The following is a 13,675-nucleotide window of genomic DNA, read 5'->3' on the forward strand; positions in this document are numbered from 1 at the left end:
TAAGTTTGTTTCACCAATTATTTGTTTATTCTAATATTAAGTAAGTACTTCTTAACAAAGGTGAGCATAAATTTTCCGAATAAAAACATTATCCGTGGAAAAAAAAATTGTCCCCTAATTTTCTGTTAAAAAAGCTTGTTAACTTAATGCTCACGTAAATAAAACGGTGGTTTAATAGCATTATAAAAAACGATCATTAAAAAAACTGTTTATTATAACTCACTTTAAAGTTTGAAAGTCAAATTAATCCAAAAAAAAAATTCTTTGAAAGCCTGTTATCACACGCACAAGAAGGGTGAGGGACAAATCCACAGATTTGTACTGCATCTGTACCCACGAGGTCCAATCTTATGTGCATAAGTTCATACCTCTTATAAACTACTTTGAAAGCCTTTAAAACAAGTTAAATAAATAATCAAACAAAGTTCAACAAGATAATGTTGAACATATTGCCTTTTGAAATATCCCTAAATATCACATCAGCTTTCGGTGATAGCCTTGATAAAAGAAATAAATAAAATTGTGTGGTGTGTTTCGTTCAATAATTAATATACATATAAAATGATCAATAGATAAATTAAATCATGACACAATTCATCATTTAATAACTACCTAATTTTTCGTTACAAACTCCACATCACATCAACTGATCAACACATGATAATATGCTCTTTTCTGAATTTGTCAAAAATAATAATAAAAATATGAAATATCAGCCAACCTTAACTCACAAATCACAATAAAGTTATGATTTACTTAGTTTAAAATATGGCTTGAAAAAATTAAGTTATTTCGACTCGTGTGTTCAGTGGATTTGACCAGAATGACAGGTGGTTTGTCTTATTGGATATAAAAATTATAAATTGTTATATAAATTGATAACTTACGAGTTAAAATAGAATTTAAATTTGATGATTATTAAGTTATACTAACATTTTTTTTTACTTTTGTAACCTAAGTCTAATGTTCACGCTGAAAATAAAATTATACCAATTCATGTAAAAATCAAGGGGCTTTGTGGTGAAAGGGAACACCCCCCCCTCCCCCTTTATTAATTATAATATAATTAATTACTAATAAAAAGTTTATTTTAGTTGTATATGAAAGAGGTGGAAAGCATGTAAGGAAATTAAGAAAATTATTTCTTAGACTGTTAGGGGCATATAAAGAATGGCTTAGTCTCTTAATTATTTTGAAAATTATAAATACACATATATCTAGTTTAAATATATATTTATGAATTTCATTTACATGTTTAACTAGACATTTATAGATATTATTTATTTTTATTTATAGATATATATTTATTTTTATTAACTTTATTTTTTATATTTTTAATAGAAAATAACGTTTGATTAATAGAAACTTATACGAGATACCCCGACCACGAATAATCTGATTGGATCTCTGATGTAAAATCAGTAAACCAACCATGTTATTAACTTATATTTTTTATATTTACTTTATTTTTTGTTTATAAAATATTAAAAAATTATTCAAAAGGATAGTATTTAATAAAGTTAAAATATTACTCGGAATAACATAAGTTCGAGAAATGATGAGATAAAAAAAAAAAAGTAGCATTGTCTACAATGAGATGACCGATGAGATAGGTCAGATGAGATAAGGCCTTAAAAAGGTAAGGAAAAGGATATTAAATTGGATGATATAAACTGCAGGTGAAATTGAAATTGCTGACAAATAATAATAAAATCGAGAGAGAGAGAGAGAGAGAGAAATAGCATAAATCGGACGGTACAAACCAGGAGATGACTCAATGCTTATCCACTACTTGCAGGTCTAGAAAATGATACAATATGACAATGACCCATGGGTTAATAATTTATCAGTTTTTCTTTCGGGAGGCCCTCGAAAACATGTCTTTGATGTTGTGTGATTCTGTCTCCAATTTTACCTTCTTTGCTTGTCTACCTTTCTTTGCAGTTGTAGCCTTCTTATCATTACTCTGTTCCTGATCAATTTAGTAGTAAACAAATAAATACAAAACAAAATAGCAAATCCAAAGATTCATTCTTCTCCTGTCCCAGCAAATACCTGTAATTCATTACGTAAACCTGGGTTACTTTCTTCGGCATTTACTTGTGCTTTTCCAGTAACCTCGAGTATATTTAACCTGCAAAAGAAAAAATCTCCTTAAGGCATTTTAAAGGAATTCCATTCCAACCCGACTATGGTTTCTCTTATGAATTATAATCAAAATGAATATACAAGTAAAATCTTTTAAATAAGACATTCTGAAAGGCTATACTTAAGATGGTCACACAAAAGCTGCAACCAAGGCTTTTCCTTCAAATACTCTCCTAATATGGAGACTGCATCAATCACTGCATCAGTAACACAAGTACGTTAATGCACAGCAAAACTGTGATAGAAAAAGACCAGAGGTGCATTTCAAGTATTAAGAGAAGCATCTACATTAATATTTACTTTCAAGGGATAGGGGAGTGTTGTCAAGGATGATATTGGTGCTTCAATTATTGAAATACACAACTGCACATGAAGCATCAAAATAGACGTGTATTTTGCTCATGCACCAATCCAGAATGAGACGAAGTGTATTCTTAATTGGTAACCCCTCAAACAAGGTAGAAAAACAGTAACCACTAGTATGGTTTTCACATAGTTGAAAAGTTGATAGCCTATTAACAATAAGGATAAATTCAGCTATACTATTTCCATCTCCCAAAATCAACCAACACAACATGTAAATTATTTGTTTCAATGCAATATACCGTATAACATATCTGTTGAGAAATATTTTAGCTGTATTCACACAAAATAGATACGCTAGTTCCACCAGTTGCCATTGTATCCCTCATCACTGTCGTACATGTATTCACAGACACAGTACAGTCAAAGGCATAATCTTAACGCATATGCACAAGCACACATTTCAAGGGCCACAGTATAAGTCTACCCTTTTCATATTTCACAAAGTACTTATCTCTTTTTTTTCAATTTAAACTAAAGAGAATAAAATTCTCCGAAAGCCAACAGAACAGAATGGTAATAAACACTTTACATGTGTCTTTCTCTGATTGAACAGCATAGTTTTTGTCCAATTTGGGTAGTGTCTGTTTTAGCTGACAAACCTAAAATAAGAAAAATCAAATTAACAAACTCTGATACAGGTAAAAAGTTTTCTAGCAATTAAATCAAAGATGGTCAAACATAAGTCCGGAGATAAATAGAAGTTTGAAAGCAAACCTTCTATAAAGCAATTCAAGTATTTCGTACGTTGCTTTATAGATGGCTACTTGTAACAGCAATCAAACAGAAGCTAGATATGATTCCTTAATGATGAAGAGTTAATAGTGTAATGAAATAGACGAGACATGTGTTCAGTCTTTACATTTTCGTGAAAAAAACATCACGAAGTTCAGGTATCCATATGCTAAATATCATACCTCCTTAATAGTTCATGGAGGGTGGGATATGCTGTGCAAATACCATATCATGCATATACTAGTTTTGTTCCGCCTAAGAGGGGCGGGGGGGATTATCATATAAACTAAATGATAGTTAAGGAAATAAAGACAAACCTTATAGCACAGCCAACGTAGAACCTTTGAGTCATCAAGTCTGAAAAATTTTGAAGATCCAATTTCTGCATGTGCATAAAGAAAGAAGTCCATGAGAATTATCAATGTGGTCACCATACATTTCTGTCATCACCAGTATAAAAACGTAAAGCCAACAACAAACTTCTCATTTTCTTTCCATAATATCTGCCCAATAAATTACTTAAAACATAAGAAAACTTGGCAAACTTTCAAATCAAGTTGTAAATAGAGAGTACAAGAATATGGTCACCTTTGACTTCAGAAACTACTAGCATACAGTTCTCCACAACAGACATCAACTGCATATATCCTGGATACCCATCAATAAACAATATCTCATCCAGTTGCCTGAACCTCCCAAGATCATCCCCTTTCTGCAAGAAACCAGTGATATTCAGAAATATAAATTTTGGGGGGGGGGGGGAACACAGCTAGACCTAATTAATCCATTCACAACCTAAAAAGTAGAAGTTCTGTGGACCTCACAAACAAGGGATATCTTGGACTTTGTGTAGAGGTTCCTTTGTGGATAAACCTAAAATTATTAGTCTGGGTGAATTCTACACTTTAAGGTGTCATATGTGCGACTAAAACTTATATTCTGTTTCATCAGCAATAGTTGAGCAAGTATTTAAACAAATGGAAAAGACTTTGGAAATAAGAAATGTCTTCCAACTCCCATTGGTTCAAAAGAAACATAAAAATAATTACCTTCATTCTAGCTTCCTCAAATATAGGCAACATGATGAAAACAGGATCAATTGGTGTGGATAAATACATCCGACCATCTGTTGGACAACAAAAACAATAACAATGAAAAGAATTCCACTTGCTGTTTTACTATAGTTTCTTCATGAGACTACTAACATAACAAGAGGAATCACAATGCTTTCATTCAGACAAAGAACAGGAGATTTTTAAATTTTTTGAAGTGTTGATTAGAATTACAAGAATATGGCATTGGCATACCAGGGACAAAAAAATATTTTTAAGAAAGTAGATAAGAGATCAATTAGAGAAAGTAATGTACCTCATGAAATATAAAGATAAATAACAATGTAAATTGTAAAATGAATCTTAGACAATCAAACATGTACCTTCAGTTATATAATCTCCCAAAAACCAAGATCCATACAAGTTCTTAAACCACTGAAGTTCCTGAAGCATTCCATTTACAAACAGATATTGTGTTGCATTTCCTGTCAAACAAGTGAAAACATATGAAAAAGCCAAGAGAGAGCACACATTCAAAAGCCTCAATAAGTACGATAGTATTAACAAAACTGAACACATTCAAATGTTAACAACATATTAAGAAATTGAGTTGATATAGACAATTACAATAAATCATATATTTATATAAATTTAAATATAAATAACAAAAAACACGATAAGAAGTAATAAAGTAATGGATACTCTTCAAATTACCAGATTTGGGATGGCGGAGCGATATCATCTGTCCCAGACCATTTCCATCAGTACCAGGATCTGCACTTGCATAAGAACAACTAATTAAATAAAATGCATTAACACAACAACACATGATAGTAGAGTAATGCAAAAACAATTCAAAAAAAAAAAAAAGATTCCCAAACAGCATAAATAACAATCAGAATGTGGTCACATAAAAAGAATATAAAAATTGAAATAACTAATCAGCAGCTACAACTTAGCGATGCCAGAGTGGCATATATTAACCATCGGAAACTATAAAACAGCAGCATATATTTGTTCAATTTAATTATGGTATTGTTTTTCCTGTTCATATGTTTTCTCTAAAAAGTGACTATAATTTTATTATATGGAAAAAAAAGAAAAGAAAATGTTGAAAATTATGAAGGAAATGTAATTTTACCGGGTGCGACGAGAATCCGTGGTTCCTGAACGCTATCACACCAACTCATGGGTTTAGCAGAAGAGGATTCAAAAGCCCTAACACAGCCAGTCACCGATCGTTCCCTCCCCCGGTAACTTTAACTGTAACGGGATACTGTTAATTTCAGATGTAGAAAGAACAAGAACGGAATAAAGAAAGAATGCTTTACATTATATAAAAAAAATAGTAGGGCACTTACATACATTTGAGAGTGAAGGGAGTTTAACGAGCGACCAGTGAGAGTGGCACTGAATCGCCAAGTGGAGCGCGCGCGGGAATGTTGCCTTCTCTCATTATCAGACACGGGCCCTCTCTATACCAACCGGACCAAGCCCAAGGGCTTTGGGTTGGTTGCTCAACCGGGTCCAACTTTTCCATTTTTTTACTAATTCAAGTAATAGAAGCTTTTTTTTAGAAGTGCAGATTGTAGACCGATAATTTTTCATTTTAATTACTTAAAATTAATTTTATAAATTGATCACAAAAAAAGTGGGTAAAATATTTTTTAAAAAAAATTATTAACATGTTTTAGGAATTTTTACTTTTTTTCTTTGATTATCATTTTAAAATATCAACACATAATTAAATATTTACATTACCCTTAATAATTAACTAATTGTTAACATTTTTACATTGTAATTGTTTTAGTAACTATCATTTTATGTTAATAAAAAAATTCCTAAATTTGCTTTATTCATTAAAGCTATTTCTTACTTTATTAATCCTATTGTTAAAACCTTAAACAACATTTGGATGGCAACAAAGCAAAGTAATATGACTTTTAATTTTTTTTTTATAAATTATCATATTTTTAAGGAGAGACAAACATGTTGGAGTTGACTACCATTATTATGATCTTAAAAAAATATATTTTTAAAGAATTAGAAAAATGATTAATATTCCTTAAAAAAAAGAAAAATTATTAGTAGTGCCCATTTCAAAATTTTATTGATGAAAATGATAATAATAATAATAATTAAATTTAAAATCATATTCTTGAGTTTCTTCTTATTTATTATTGTTTAAAGTTACAATAGAGAAGTTAAGAATGAATTGTGTTTTTTTAATATTTCATTTATTACTTTGACCATACATACATTAATTTTGAATAAAATAGTAAGTAGTATTATAGAAATAAAAAAAAAAGTTTGAAAGTGAGATAAATTAAGTGATAGAGATAGAAGTGATGATCCTGACTCATAGAAAATGAGTACAAATGATCCCCTTGGACTAATGATGTTGTGCATCCCTGATCAACACGGCTTGCTTTCGACAATAACGATTAAAAGGCTTTTCTTTGATGTGAAAGAGTTGAATTTGGGTAAAGAAAAAACATTGTGTATCATAGACTACCTTCAAGAGTTTCTGAGCACTAGTTTTAATAATCAAAGTTAAATTATTGTCATGATCAATAAAAAATAAAAGAAAATAAAATTGGCAAGACAAAGCGTGATATGTTGAAGAGTAGCCTGTCATCGACTAAATAATAATATACTATTATAAAATATATCATTCTCAATTTTTTCCCAGACGTCCTTTGTTCCTGGCTTAACCTGCAACCTAAAGAATTGTCACAAGAGAAAGCAAGATTTATACCTTCTCTTTCTGTGTTCCTCCTCTCTTCATTGTTCGCACATTGACTATAATTATATTTACTTATTAAAATAAAGCTACATTATTTTCCATCTTTGAAGTAATAAGATAAAAAAAAAATCATTATATTTTTTTTCTAACTTCGTTGTGGCCAATAAAGAGTGGAGATAATGTACTGAGTATACAAAGTTACAAACAACATTACAGCATTACTCATGGTTGATATAAAACCTAATTTGTTCGCACCCCGTTTCAATGTTTACTCTATACCTTTTACTTTCTTTTTTATTTTATCCTGCTTTTCTTTCCACCTAAAACTTTCTTTTCAAATATATTAAACAATTCATTTTAATTAAATTATAAATTTGAACTAACTTATAATTTTATATAAATAAAATATAAATACTTAATATTTGAAAAAAAAATCCCGTTTGAAAAAATATTTGAGCTTTTAACTTCTTATTATTTTTTCATTTTCATTTTCAGTGCTTAATAAAAAATTTCGAGGCAGACTTAGCTAATGGAAAAGATTAACTACAAAAATTAAAGCTACCTTAATAAATATATATGCATTAATTAATTTCATACAAAATATTTATAATTATATATTTTTTAAAAAAATTATAAAATATATGATAAAAAAACATATTTTCTCAATGGACAAATTAAATATTTTTTAAGACTCAATATATATTACACGTTAAAAAAAAAAGACTCAATATTACAAATGTCATGTTGCATGTTACCAAGATTTATATATTTTCTCAATGCACTTGAAGTCAAACGCATGTTAGAGTTAGAGTCTTATAAACAATGACCATAAGAATAAAAGTGAGAGAAGAAAAAGCAAAATGTTTTCAAACAACATGTGTTTGAACTGAGAGAAGAAAAACAAAACAAAATTTATCCTTGATAAAATGTCTTTAAATAACATTATAAAAGTTCAAAATTAACTTATAAAACAAATTATAATTTATTTGAAAATATATTATTTCATTTAATACTATTTTACACTATTCCAATGACAACAACCTTTAATTAAAAATATTTTTTGTACTTTTAACTAACTTTTTTTAACTTGAAACTAACTTATTTACTATTTTTCTAAAATAATCATTCTTTTTTTCACTGGTTTAGTGTCCGGGACTTGCACATATATTAAATTCATTTTTTATAATTTATATGAGTAATTTTTTATATTATTTTGAGTTTTAATATATTATTAATTACTTAGTTTAAATTTTTATAAATATATATTAGTAGATGTGTCAATAAATATTTATATATATATATATATATATATATATATATATATATATATATATATATATATATTCCAAAAATTATTATTATTAAGTGTATTGTCTTAGATAGGATCAAATCTCTTTTTATCTTAATAATATCTTACATGTTTTTTTTTAAATGATTTAGTTATTTTTTTATAACTATTTTATTGGTAACATGTATTGACTTTGTTAATAACTTTATCAAAAGCAATATGTTTGGCAAATATAACATTATAAATATTTTATGCAATCTTATGTAAATGTAAAAGAAAAAGACAAAATGAAAGGAGAAAAATTAAAAAGTCAAGCATCTCACGTGTATAATATATCTCATGTATTGTATAATAATAAATGACAATATAAAACCAACACCTTCTAATTTGTTTTTTTTTTATAATGAAATCCGCTAGAAGCACGTCATCTGAACTCATCCGTGATACTTGATAACGTTTTTGCTCCACATAATTGAAGTACTCTATCTTCACATTAACCTTGAACAAAAAAATTTCTCCCTTCAAAGAATCTATTTCCAAAGGATACAATTCATCAGCTTCACCCTGTAAATTAGATTAAAATAGTAAGTTAGTATGACTAAATATTTCTTTTGTAATATAAAATAACATAGAACATTTACTCTTGCAAGATATTTTTCTTGAAAGTCTTGAGCACTAATTTGAAGAAAATTTGCTGCTTGTCCATCAAATAAAGTGAAGCTAGCTGAATCTGTACTGTCAAACAGCCTTAGTTGGATGTTATGCCTAAAAATTTAATATGATATTATATATTATTAGCTGTGTGAAAAAACAGTTCAGATTGAAACAAATTATAACTAATGTAAATCGAATTAGTTTTTTTTTCAAACTAATAAAAAAAAGAAATACACTATTTTATAAAACTAATTTGATTAATCAAATTGTTTTTACAAAACTAGTTCATTAACCAAATTAATTTTTATTTAAATATTTTATTTTAAAAAAATAATTCAAAAATCAATTTAATATTAATTCGACTCTTGGAATCAGTTTAAAACAAATTAAAAATTAGTTTAATTTAAAATTATTTTTTTTAAAACAAACTCAATCTTGAATTAATTTTTATATCAATTTAACTATTTAAATATAAAATCAAATTGATTAAAACAGTTCGAAAATAATTCAATTTAATTTTTTTACCGAACTAGTTTTTATACACCCAATATATATTATTAGTATTTCGAAAAATTAGTGAGTTACGTTAACACAAAAGATTTGTGTTCTTTGTCATATCTTCTAGAATAAAATTTATCACCCTTCTCTTTCACTCCCACCAAGCAATTCTTTACTTGATAGACACGATAAGGCCATCTTGATATGCAATCTACGTCCTTCACAAATCCATATGTAACAACATATTCCACAAGTTAATTAAACTAAATACGAAAATTAATTTGTAACAACAAAAAGACTCATGCATCATTGTCTAATTCCACCATATGCATGTTCTTACTATATAATTGATAGTTTATATCTTTAAATTTGGAAATAATAACTATGGTAATTGATCAATTATATATTTTTGACTAATCAATTAAAAAGATTGATTAATTTTTATAAAAAAAAACTTGATTGATCAATCAATTATATTTTTTGAATAATCAATTAAAAAGGTAAATTTTAGATTTATATTAATAATTTTTTTTTACAGAATTTATATTGATAGTCAATATATTTAAAAGTGGAAATGATAATAATTTATATATTTGACAATGAAAATAATTATAATGGTAATCAATCAATTAAATATATTTTATCCAAAACTATTGTTTTAAAATGTAAGAACCAAAATGAAATTTCATTAAATATGAAAGAATCTAAAATATATTTGATCCAAAATAAATATCTAACTACAAATAAAGAGAAAATCGTATATACGTGAATTAATAATATAAAAACAAAATTAAATTAATTTATAATTGAGAAAAATAATTAAATTTATCTTCTGTATATTGATAATTTTTTTAAAAATAATTTAACAATGCAATGAATAATATTAAAGAAAAAGATTTTTGGGATTGTCACTTGATATAACAAAACAGCGAGACACACTCGCAAAGTCGTTGCTATGTTTGTCTCTGTCTCTCGCTATTCAAAACAAACCCAACAATGAACCCTTCCACAGAATCAGACAACGCCATTATCATCGACATTGATTCCTCTGTCAAAACACCATCGTTTGTCGAAAACCACCCTAACGAAGAAAAACACCAACTCAATGTTCCCTTCCTCCTCCGTCCATCTTATGCGACACACGAACTGCGAAACCTTCGCAGGAGCCTCCAATGGTGTGCTCTCGACCACTCTTCCCTCGTTGGACAGCTCATTTCCTATGTCGTCTTCATATTCCTCACCATCGCTGTCCCTCTCTTCACTTCTCTCTTCGTTCATGTCCCCTCTTCATCTTCTCAACTCGACCCTTTCAACTTCAACAAGCTCCTTCAATTACCGCAATCAGCCCTCGCCGTTATCGCATTCTTCACTCTCTCCCGTTTCTTTCCAAGGTAAATAAAATATCACATAATGTAGAAACAAATGTGTAGGGACAGAGGGACTTCAGCATATATTGACACCTCACTTTCATTCAAATATGTTCATTACTTACTATTAAACACACAAAGTTATTTCAACTTAATCAGTAGTCTCGAATACAAGTCTCAAGTATGTGGTTGGTTTAGGTAAGTAGTTAGTTATCTTAAATACTCTAAGAAAAAAATTGTATAATTGGCGTACATGACTCGATCATGATTGGCTTCTAAAGAGGATGTTTGTGGTGTAATAAAAAACACACACCATCTCATATTTACATTGTGTTTATCATTTAATTAGAAGTTAATTCCACCTTATAATTCCATTCTAAGCGAATAGAAGGTATAAAATGAGTATTTCAAGTTCACCCGTAATAGATTATTTGAAGCATTTCTTTGAAAAAATTGTTGTTGTAACGGAATCTTGAATGTACGCATGAGTTTGCAGGCATGGCCTTAGGCAGCTTCTATTCCTAGATGTGTTACAAGATGACTCAACGTATGTTCGACGTGGGTACACGCGCGAGCTTCAGAAAGCGTTCAGATACTTAGCGTGCATGATATTACCTTCCTTTTTCGTAGAACTTGTTCACAAAATTATCTTCTTTTCTAGCGTCGAAATTTCTATCCCATGTGGGACCTCTCTGAACTGGGTTGTGTTTGTTTTAGTGTTGGTTTCCTGGGTTTACAGAACGGGGTTGTTCTTGTTGGCGTGTGTGCTCTTTAGGCTTACCTGTGAGCTTCAGATACTGAGGTTTGAAGGGCTTCGCAAGCTTTTTGAAGGGTGTGGGTCTGATGCAAACATGATATTTAGAGAGCACGTGAGAATTAGGAGGCAATTGTGGATCACGAGTCATAGGTACAGGTTCTTTATAATTACTTGTTTGGTGACAATCACGATTAGCCAGTTGGGTTCTCTCTTGCTGGTTTTGGAATCCAAATCTGCCACCACCTTCTTCAATTCTGGTGACCTTGTGGTAAAGTTATTGCTTCACTTCAATAAATATTATTGCTCTCTGAATTCTTACTTGATCAATCACAAAAAATTATTAGGTATGCTTAGACCACTACATGTTCATGATCACAACTAGTCTTTATCTGTGACATGTATCCAAGAATTTTAATTTATTATGTAGAAATTAATCGGGACCATAACAGGTCTAGACTAGATCACCTAATAATCTCTAGTCACAGACAGTGCTTAAAATTAAGATTGTTGATTATTTTTGTTATGCAGATTTGTTCGGCTGTGCAGTTATGTGGGTTCTTCTTGTGCCTTATGGGTGCGGCAAGAATCACACATAGAGCACAAGGGATAGTGTCAATTGCCACAAAGTGGCACATGGTGGTGACCAATGCATCTGCTGAATCTGAACACTGGAAAACCCAGATGCCAGAGGGGCTACCCAGTCCTACTGCCAGTGATTCAGATTCTTCGGACATATACATATCAGTAACCACACAAGGACCTTCTTTCCAAACTAGGCAAGCATTAGGTGAGCATTATCTCTAATTTAAGACACAATTAAAGTCTATTTATAGTATAACACGAAATGTTACTTCCTCTAAAAAGAAAAAAGTAATGTTACTACTTATTATTAGTTGGGTCCCTTAACCAAAATAGACTGATTTAGCGAGAGAGGAATTAGTTAGGTATAAAATAAATAAGAAGTACCATCTACTTTACGGTTCCACACACACACAAAAAGATGTTTTTAGTTACTAGGATATCAAATACAAAGGGTACTTGGTCACCAACGTAACACACTCTTTCCAATTCAATATCTGGTGTTAGACTGTTAGATGAAGTTTACGTGGGTTTCACTAAATAATAAAATTAAACTCATTATACAACAGATGAAACTCGGATCACTTACTAACTCATAAATTTTATCTGATAGAAAAGAGTGTATTCTAAACATAGTGTGTTACAAAGTTTCTTGTTAATAGTTTTCAAAACGTATATCCATGGTTTTGGTTAGGAAACTATAGATTTGATTTCTGCTCACGAACTGAAATGATGTGAAGATCTGAATTTTTATCTTTTGATTATTGCAGTGACGTATTTACAGCACAACTATGGAGGAATAACACTATTTGGGTTTGTGGTTGATCGAGGTTTACTTCATACTCTCTTTGCCTTTGAGTTCTCTATGGTGCTTTGGATTTTGAGTATGGTGGCTGTCTAGTCTTAAGTCTTAACCAAATGAAGGGTAGAAAATGCTTTGCGTGAACAGAATGTGTATATATAACTATATGTAGATCATTTTTTTTGCTGCATATAACTGTATATCATCGTAGCTTGTGTTTATTTCTTTTAATTATTATATTCACTCGTGTATGTAGTCATGTAGAATTAGAATTCGTTATTTTGGAAGGAGATTAACTTTTTTTGGTGTACTCTCCAAAATATATTTTATTTTAAAAATTCATCATGTATATTTTGCAATATTTTTATTTTATTGTTAAATTTTATTTTAAAATTGATTTGCATAATTTATAATATTAAACAAATTTCTCTTAAATAAATTTTAATTAATCATATTTGTTTGCTTGTGCTTAATTTGGTATGAAAGATTCAAATAAAAGATGGGTCCATGGATTCACATTACAGGAAAAATCATAAAAAGTATAAATAAAAGAGGTGTGAAATGAACAATAATGCCAAAGAGAGTCGTTAAGAAAAATTGAGACAAATATGATATGAGTGTGACCCTCTTTACATCGGATTTGTTCCACGTATAAGTGCATGTCAGTGGCCTTTTCCTTTTGAGCT

General features: G+C 29.4%; 2 protein-coding genes across 4 annotated transcripts; one reads left to right on the top strand and one right to left on the bottom strand.

The window, feature by feature from the left end:
- Positions 1 to 1,631: 1,631 nt before the first annotated feature.
- Positions 1,632 to 5,765, bottom strand: LOC114415080 (ribonuclease H2 subunit B-like). Of its 3 annotated transcripts, none has more exons than XM_028379603.1 (11): positions 5,660 to 5,765; positions 5,440 to 5,561; positions 5,013 to 5,072; positions 4,682 to 4,783; positions 4,296 to 4,372; positions 3,835 to 3,958; positions 3,564 to 3,628; positions 3,044 to 3,113; positions 2,270 to 2,345; positions 2,056 to 2,134; positions 1,632 to 1,972 (listed from the first exon to the last, which is right to left on the bottom strand). In XM_028379603.1, exons 2-11 carry the CDS (start codon positions 5,486 to 5,488, stop codon positions 1,847 to 1,849), a joined length of 828 nt encoding a protein of 275 aa, XP_028235404.1. In that variant the 5' UTR covers positions 5,489 to 5,561; positions 5,660 to 5,765; the 3' UTR covers positions 1,632 to 1,846. The 3 variants fall into 3 exon arrangements, with proteins under 3 accessions (XP_028235404.1, XP_028235405.1, XP_028235406.1); XM_028379604.1 differs by having other exon boundaries at positions 5,664 to 5,755; XM_028379605.1 differs by having other exon boundaries at positions 1,632 to 1,966; positions 5,660 to 5,746.
- A 4,644-nt stretch (positions 5,766 to 10,409) lies between these two features.
- On the top strand, positions 10,410 to 13,334 carry LOC114415081. The gene is made up of 4 exons (XM_028379606.1): positions 10,410 to 10,875; positions 11,348 to 11,876; positions 12,137 to 12,395; positions 12,958 to 13,334. The coding sequence occupies exons 1-4, from the start codon at positions 10,481 to 10,483 to the stop codon at positions 13,086 to 13,088; spliced, it is 1,314 nt and encodes a 437-aa protein (XP_028235407.1). The 5' UTR covers positions 10,410 to 10,480; the 3' UTR covers positions 13,089 to 13,334.
- The last annotated feature ends 341 nt before the right edge of the window (positions 13,335 to 13,675 follow it).

The sequence above is a fragment of the Glycine soja genome, chromosome 6 (genome assembly GCF_004193775.1).
Source record: "Glycine soja cultivar W05 chromosome 6, ASM419377v2, whole genome shotgun sequence".
NCBI classification, from domain to species: Eukaryota; Viridiplantae; Streptophyta; class Magnoliopsida; order Fabales; family Fabaceae; genus Glycine; species Glycine soja.